Source organism: Letharia columbiana (genome assembly GCF_014066305.1).
Source record: "Letharia columbiana isolate WasteWater2 chromosome Unknown Sc0000032_s0, whole genome shotgun sequence".
Lineage (NCBI taxonomy): Eukaryota > Fungi > Ascomycota > Lecanoromycetes > Lecanorales > Parmeliaceae > Letharia > Letharia columbiana.
Window position 1 is genome coordinate 256,743 of NW_023501075.1, and position 9,485 is coordinate 266,227.

At 19.3% G+C, this 9,485-nt stretch overlaps 1 protein-coding gene across 1 annotated transcript; it reads right to left on the reverse strand.

Annotated features, from left to right (window-relative positions):
* Window positions 1–8,190: 8,190 nt before the first annotated feature.
* HO173_008543 (uncharacterized protein) lies at window positions 8,191–8,439 on the reverse strand (the record flags this gene model as incomplete). The annotated part of the gene is made up of 1 exon (XM_037310443.1): window positions 8,191–8,439. The coding sequence occupies one exon, from the start codon at window positions 8,437–8,439 to the stop codon at window positions 8,191–8,193; it is 249 nt and encodes an 82-aa protein (XP_037162676.1).
* Between the last annotated feature and the right edge of the window lie 1,046 nt (window positions 8,440–9,485).

Consider the following 9,485-nt stretch of genomic DNA (forward strand, 5'->3'; position numbering starts at 1 on the left):
TTATAATCTAGTAATTTATTAAGACGTATAATTTTAATATTTCTTTTATTAAGTATAATTATATCTTTAACTCTAAATTCTAATATTGAAAGTTAATAATAATTAACTTATTTTTTCTATAAAGCTTATAACTATTTAAACTAACTTTTTAAATAATCTCTTATAATATCTATCTTCTCGATAAACTTATTAGCTAACTTAATATCTCTCTTCGCTCTTTAATTAGCGAATTAATCTTAAAAATTAAAGAATTCTATTCTCGAGCGAGGAATATATTTTTTAATAAAAAGAAATAGTAATACGCTTAATAAGACGTTCTTATCGAAATTAATATCGAACTTTACTATTAATAATAAATTTATCTAATTATCTTAATTATAATTAATATAAACTTTAAAATATTATTTTAGAGTAGCGTTAGCGTTCTCTATTTATCTATTAATTTCGAGATAAAACGTAATAGAGAGTTTAGATTTAATTCTAATTCTTTTATATAGTCTTCTCTAGAAATATATCGTAAATTAGATATCTCGATCGAAGATAATAATAAATAGATATTTTTTCTCTCGCTATATAAATTCGATAAAGGCCTAAACTACTACTTTTACTTTTAGAGAGTTTAAAAAAATAAATTTCTTCTTCTTATTAAGTCTATTTATAACTATTATAATATATTAATAGAAGCGTCTATATCTAAGATAAATAGATAATAATATAATAAAGTTAATAAAAATATCTTATTAATATTATTCGAGAATAGAAAGAGATTTAAGTAAATCTTACTTATTCTCTTTATAAGTTTTAAATCTTTTATAAATATAATAGCTCTTAATATAGCGAGTAACGAAATTCGTTATTCTTAGTTAATAGTAAAGTCTACTTATTTTATTATAAATTAATAATCTATTAGCGTAACCTTCGAATAGAGAGTTATAAATATCTCTAATAATTTTAATTCGTAATTCGAGAATATTCGATATATATAATCTATTATTAATATATAATAACTTATTATAAAAATAATAATCACTTAGTTTTAGCTTAAGATTATTCTTAATTATTTTAAATAATAACTTTCTCTATTTAGATATCTTTAATTAAATAATTTTTTAAATAATATCGTTATAATTATAAATATTCTTTATTTAATATAATAACTTAGAAGTATTAATAGCAGAGACTTCTCTCGATTCTTCTAAGAACTCCTCTTAAGAAGTCTTTATTAAGGCCCTTAATAGTAATTCTTTATTAAACTTCTTATTATTAATATTATCTTATTTACTAAATTTATATAATATTATAGTTAAAGAGATAATACTTTCTCTTATATCGTTTAAAAATATAATAACTAGATATATAATATTCTTAATATCTTCGTTAAGATTATTATTTTTAAAAATTATATAATATCGATAACGAGTATAATCGTTATCCTCGTTTTTAGATAAATCTCTTACTCGTCGAGTAAGGTTATTAGATTTAATACTTTATTTCCTTAAGCGATAGATAATATAAAAGTTAAATTCGAATAGAAATTTCATCTATTTAAATAATATAAAGTATTATAAATTCTTATAATCTAAAATAACTTTAATAAAGTTCTTAATAAAGATACTAACTAGTTTAGAATATTATTTCTTAAAAATCTATATTATAATTATAAGTTTCTTATTATAAATATTATAATTATACTCTATAGAAGATATCTTCTTAAAGAGAAATACTATAAATTTAAGTACTTTATCTTTATCTTCTTATAATAAAATAATAATAATTATAAAATTAGACGCGTTTATTTCTAATTAAGTCTTTTTATTTAAGTTAAAGTATATAAATATAGAAGTAATAGTAAAAGCTTTCTTAAGTATTTCGAAAGCGAGTTATTTAAAGTATTCTTAAGTTTATAAATAAATAAAGTCTTTCTTTTATTAAGTATAAGTAAGATTTATTAGAGATATAACGATTTTAAAATATCTTATAATAAACTTTTAATAGAAATTAGTAAATTTTAGAAATACTTATATATCTTTAATATATCTAAATTTCTTTTATTAAGTAATAGTCTTAATTTTCTTTATATTTATTTCTACTTCTTTCGTTATAATAATTAATTTTAGATATTTAACTCTAATAATATAAAAGTTATATTTATTAATATTAAGATAAAGACTAGCTTATCGAAGTTTCTTTAATATCTTTTTTATATATTAAATATACTCGTTTTTAATATTATTATAAATAAGAATATCGTCTAGATAGATAATATAAAATATATTTAAATATTCGCGTAAAATATTATTAATAAATACTTGGAAAGTAATAAGAGTATTATATAATCCGAAAGATATTATTATATATTTAAATAAGTTATATCGAGTAAGAAATATAGTTTTTTTCTTATAATTCTTTTTTACTCTAATTTCGTTAAAAGCGGCTATAATATCGAATTTACTATATATTCTCATCGTATATAATTTAGCGAGAGTCTCTTTAATTAATAAGAGAGCGTTTTAATTAGAGATAGTAAGTGCGTTAAGAGCTCTATAGTTTATATATAGTCTAAGTTCTCTATTAAATTTCTTTATAATTAGAATAAGTATTATATAAAGAGAAGTACTTAATCTAATATAGTCTTTTTCTAATATTTTATTAATATATTTTTTTATAACTAATATCTAATCTCTAAAAAGTCTATAAATCCTTTTCGATAATAAAATAACTTCTTTTTTAAAATCTATTTCGTAATTAATAGAGCGATAAAAGGAAAGTTTATTAGCTTTAATAGGATTTTAAATATCTAGCTATTTATAATATATTATAAAAACTTATTTTTATAGCTATTTCGTAATTAGTAATTTCTTTCTTAACTTATAAAAGAATTTCTTATAATCTTTTATTATAATAACGATAACGTTAGTAATAAACTTTACTTTCTTATTAATAAAATTAAAAAATTATTTAAAATCTTAAAGCTATATAATAATAACTTAATTCTCTAATTTTTTAGTTATCTTAATAAAGATATAGATAAAGATCTTTACTATATTCTTTTTTTTAAATATAATCTTTACTATATAATTTAAATTCTTTTTTAAAAACTTATTATTACTCTAAATAATAATAGATTTATTATATAATAAATAGTTAAATATATAATAATTCGAATTAAGTATAATAATTCTAAATCTAAAAAATATATAAGAGTTATACTATTCTAGTTATAGTATATCTAGAATAATATTAAATCGTTTTAATAAGATAATTAAGTACTAAAATTCTTTTATATAATCTTCTAAAATAAGTTTTATTAAGATTATATATATAATATTAGAAATAAAGATAGATTTATTATTAATTAATTATAATTTATAGAATTATATTAGTACTATCTTAAATAGCTTATTTATTTTAATAAAAGATATATTTATAAAGCTTAATACTAAAGCTTCGATATTCAAGAGATAATTAATCTTAATCTATTCTATTAATATAATAATTTTTCTATAAAAGTCTAATTAGCGTTTATTCTATAAAGAGGCTTTAATAATAATAGTATACGCGGATAGAAAGACGAAAGCGAGTATTCTTTCTATTTCTAACTCTTTAATTCTTATATATAAGATTTTTAGATCTCTAACGACAACTTAGCTAAGAATATTTAATTTTTTAATTCTTATAATAATTCGATAAGAATATTCTTCTTAACGTCGATAGCTTTTAGAATTATATTAACTTATTCTTTTATTAATAGATCTATATTCTTATATAGAGTACTATTATTACTAAAACGATATTTAATCTTTAAATACTTAAAATATCTATCTTCTTTTCGAATTTTATTTATTAATAATTTAGAATACTTATATTCTTATATATAGAAATTTTCGATAATAATATTATTATTTCTTTTAGTAGAGAAAGTATTATATTAATTATTCGAGGGGGTAAAGTTTTTATAACTATTATTAGTTTTATTAATTTCTTTCTTACTCTTTAGATTTAATATATTATTAATAGTCTATAGATTTATATCTAATATTTATAGAAAAATAATTAATTCTTAAAAAGTATTAAAAGACTATCTTAAAATTCGATATCTTAGATATATAGAGATTAATCGTTTTAGATTAAATATTTTATAGATATTAGTAAATTTTAAGAAAGTAATAGCTATAGAGAATCGTACGTAGTAGTCCTTAAACGATTTCTTCTTATCTATTACTTCTATATTAAATTTAGAATTAAATATCTTAATATTTAATTTAATAATCTTATTATATATTTCGAATATATTATCTAATTCGTCGATTATTTCTTAGACGATTTAATATAAATCTAAGATATCTTTATTTACTCTTATTTTAATAATATTATATATAGTAAACTTATAATAATTTTATATATAATTAATTTTCTTAAGTTTAATAGAAAAGATTATAGCGCTTTATCTAAATTTCGCTTTAAGATATTAACGCTAGCTATTCTACTTATTTCGATTATTAATATTATAGAAATTTAGAATATCGAGATATCGTTTATTTAATTCTATATTCTCTACGCGATCTATAATAGAGATATAGCGTAAATTTCGATAAATACTATTAATAAGAATACTCGACTAACGAGATATAATCTCTATATTCTTCTTATCGAAGTTTTTTAAATTAGCTAATATAAGAGGTTATTACTTCTTTAACTATTACTCTTTACGTCTTAAGTCTTATTTAAGTTTTTTATTTTCTTTAATAAGTTTCGTAGTATTAATGCGATATTTATTATATAAGCCTCGAAGTCTATTATTAGTTTCTCGCTTATAAAATAATTAATTATTACTATTATTTAGCTAGATATTAATTATTAATATCTTTATCTTAGCTTAAGCGATATTATAGCTAAGTTCTTTATTTTATTATTAAAGAATCTTAATATTACGATTAATAGTTTAAAAGCTTTTTATTAATATCTTTAATCTATTATATTAAGTATTAGAAGTTTCGATAGCGCTTTTTATAAAGTTCTATAAGTTAAAAATAAAGATAAAGATTATAGTTAACTCTTCTTCGATAATATCTATAAGTTATACTTCGATATAACTTAAATTAGATTTAATAATATATCTTTTAGAGATAGAACGCTTTCTTTTACGTTATATAGACGATTTAGCTTTATTAATATTTAAAACCTTCTTATCGAAGTTCTCGAGTTCTTCTAAATAATAATATATTTATAACTTACTTATAACGGTTTAACTTTAAGTATTATCTAGATTTAGAGTTAAGAGATATATAGCTAATATTAAGTTAATAGATATATAAAGAAGATTTAGTCTAGAGTCTATTCCTTTTAATATATTAAAGATATCTATTTTTTTTAAATTCTTATTTAATCTAGCTAGATTAGTCTTTATATAAATAAAAAACTTTCTTTTAAATAATCTTTCGAGTAGTAAGCTTCTTTAGCTATAGCTATTAACTTCTTAATAATATACTTTCTTCTTAACTATATATTTAGTATAACTAGTAAATAAATCGCTATCGCTTTAGAAGAAAGATAGATAGTATTATATTAAAGACTTAATAGTATATATAATAACTTTATATTATAATATAAAGAGAATACTATCTATATAGAATTATTATAAGTATAGACTTTATAGTAAGATAGAAAGATCGAAAGGCCTTAATACGCTAAGCTTAATTGAGTTATAATATAAGTAAGTAAGATCGTAAGGTTATTAAAATCGTGATAGATAATAAGAATTTTATACTCTCGTAGATTATCTTAACGAGCTTTTATAGAAAAATTTATATTTATAAATTATTTAAATTCTTATTCGATTTATAAGCGCGTTTTATAGTTTAATTATATTCTATTTATATATTTAAAAATATAAATTAACGCTAAGTACTATCTCTTTTTTAATAATCTTCTTATTAATAATAAAGATTATATTTAAATTCTTACTTCTAATCTAATTTATACTAAGATCGTTTATAGCTATTATTTAGCTTATAATACTTTAAGAAAAAATCTATATTTATAAGTTATTCGAATTCTTATTCGATTTATAAGCGCGTTTTATAATTCGACTATATTCTATTTATATACTTAAAAATATAAATAGTAATTTTCTTATTAATAATAGAGATTATATTTAAATTCTTACTTTTAATCTAATTTATATTAAGATTATTTATAACTATTATTTAACTTATAATACTTTAAAATTCGAGAATTCGAGATTTTATTTTTCGTATTAAAATTATTAATTACGCGTTTCTTCGAATAAGAAGTTCTCGCTAATAAAGGGAATATAAAGAGATTATTATTAGAATAATAAATTTATATATTTTTCGATAATTAGAAAGATAATTAGAATTCTATTCTATATCGAATATCTTAACTCTCTTCTATCTAAGTAAAGTACTTTTAATTATCTTATTCTTATTTTTTATATACTCTCTCTTATTATATATCGATATATTATTTATATAAGCTTTATATCTTTAACTATTAATATAATTCTTTTATTATAAATAGCGTAGAAATTATTAATTATATAATTTATTAATAGAATAATAACTTAATAGAAAGTTAATATATAATAAAATTTCGATATTAGAGTCGCTTTAATAACTTCTTATAATATATTTAATATAGAAATCTAAATTTATATAATATAATAAGATAATAATATTATATTAATAATCTCTTATATTATATAGACGAAAGATCTTTTTAAAAAAAGTAAATTAGTTAATTTCTAATATCTTTTAATCTCTTATAAAGTAATAGCTAAATTATTATTAATTATATATATATATTACTTAATAAAATATTATATTATTATACTTACTTTCTTACTTCTAATATTAATTTTTAATCTTTATAAATAAAGATCTCGAAATACTTTTTCTTATAATCTTTATATCGAAAGCGCGAATAATTAAAAACTTATCTTATTCGATTTTTTTCGTAATTATCTTTTTATAATTAGAAGATTTTAAGATTTTCTTTTAATTTAAAGCTTTAATATAAAGATTAAATAGATAATTATTTAATTAATTATTTATATCGTTAAAAAGATTATTAAGATTTATATTATCTTTTAAATAGATTAACGAAGTATATAAATCGATATCGCTATTTCTATATAACGATAATATAATAAAATCGCTATTAAGATTAATAATTATTAACGATATATTATTATTAAATTAAATTAAAATAAATAAGATAAAATAATTACGATATAAAATATTAATAAGAGAAAATATTTAATTTATAATAAAATACTAAGAAAGAAAGAAAGAGAGAATTTTTATTTATAATTTTAATATCTTAAAATCTATCTAGCGTTATATTAGCGAAACTTATTAAATTTAATCTATTAAAATACGCTATATAATATAATAATTATACTTTTAATTATTATTATAATTATATTAATTAACTCTAAAGAAACTAATCTTTTAGCGATTATATTAACTCTTTTATAATTTATTAATTTACTTCTTAGATTATTATATCGAATAAATTTACTTAAAGTAGTAGTCTATTAATATATTAATTAATTCTTATTCTTCGCGAATAATAACGAAAATCTTTTATATATTATTTTATTTAATTAGCTTTATATCTCGACTTTAAAATTAAATATCTTTACTATCTAATTCTCTTATTTATTATATCTTTTAAATTTTATCTTTTCTATCTTATTATCTTAGTTTTAAAATTAAATATTTCTACTATCTAACTTTTCTTATTTATTATATTTTTTAAATTATATTTTTTTTATCTTATCGCCTTCGCTATTTAAAGCGCTATTACTGGCCGGAAAGATATGATATATTCCATAGGATATTCCATATCAAGTGATATCATATCGTACCCGGGTATGGTATGAGTAGGGTCGGATACCATTCCATTTTTCTGGTATGGGTTCGGGATCTTGGCGGGATATCCCACGGTATGGTATATCTGTGGGATCATACCATGGTATGGTATATGTATGGGATATCCCGGTTGGGATTTCTATATTTAGAAGTATAAGTAACTATTCTAGTCATCATTCTGGCCAACCATGGCTACTACTACCATGGCTACCACTCCCATAGGTGCCACTATCGTGGCTGCCACTACCATAGCTACTACATGATAGTAGGCTATTTCAATAATAAATAGTAGCAGCTATGATAGTGGCAGCCATGGTAGGTAGCCATGATAGTGGCAGCCATGGTAGGCAGCCATGATAGTGGCAGCCATGGTAGGCAGCCATGATAGTGGCAGCCATGGTAGGCAGCCATGATAGTGGCAGCCATGGTAGGCAGGCATGGTAGTGGCAGGCATGGTAGTGGCAGGCATGGTAGTGGTGGCCATGGTAGTGGTGGCCATGGTAGTGGTGGCCATGGTAGTGGTAGCCATGGTAGTGGTAGCCATGGTTGACCAGAATGATGACCAGAATAGCTACTTATACTTCTAAATATAGAAATCCCAACCGGGATATCCCATACATATCCCATACCATGATATGATCCCACAGATATACCATACCGTGGGATATCCCGTCAAGATCTCATATCATACCAGATATGGGATCATGCAAATCTTAATAACCTATATCATATTAGAGTATGATATGGCAGATCAATATCTCATATTATATTATACCTTTCCGGTCAATAAGCGTTATTAATATCGCTTTAAAAAAAAAACTTATTAAAATAGAAGATCTTAGTATTAAAATAAAAGATCTTAAATCTAATAAAGAATAGAGTAAATATAAAAAATATTTTAATAATATTAAAGGCGAAGTTAAAGAAGATTTAATAAGAAATCTTAAGATTTAAGAAGATAATATTATTATTATAGAATATAATAATATAAAAAGATTTTAAATAAAATAATTAATTAAAAGATTAGAATAATTAATTTAAATATTAACGCTTAAATAAAGCGATTTATAATTTTTAAAAGAATAAATAAGAGAATAAGTAAGAGAATAAGTAAGAAAATAAATCGCTATATAAAGATTATTTAATTAATAATTATTATAATTATTAAATAATATCGAATATAATAAATTTTCTAAATTACTTATACTCTTAATTACTCTTATTATATAAATTATTTTATTTTCTATTATATTCTACTTTATAATTTATTTTTATTATATTATTTATTTTTATATTATTAAAATAATAATCTCTACTTTCTTTAAAATTAAAATATTTAAAAATTAATCTTTCTTTTAAAATAGTTAAATTATATTTAATTTTATAAGACTCTTTAATATAGATAAAGCTATTTATACTTTTATAAATATAATTAATTTCGAGATATAGAATAAAGATAAGACTTATTATATATTTAAAGCTTTAAATAAAAATATATTTTTTAAATAATAAAGGAAAATTAAGTAATATATAGATTATCTAAATAAAGATAATATAAAGAAGATTTTATAAGAAACTTTAAAGTTTATA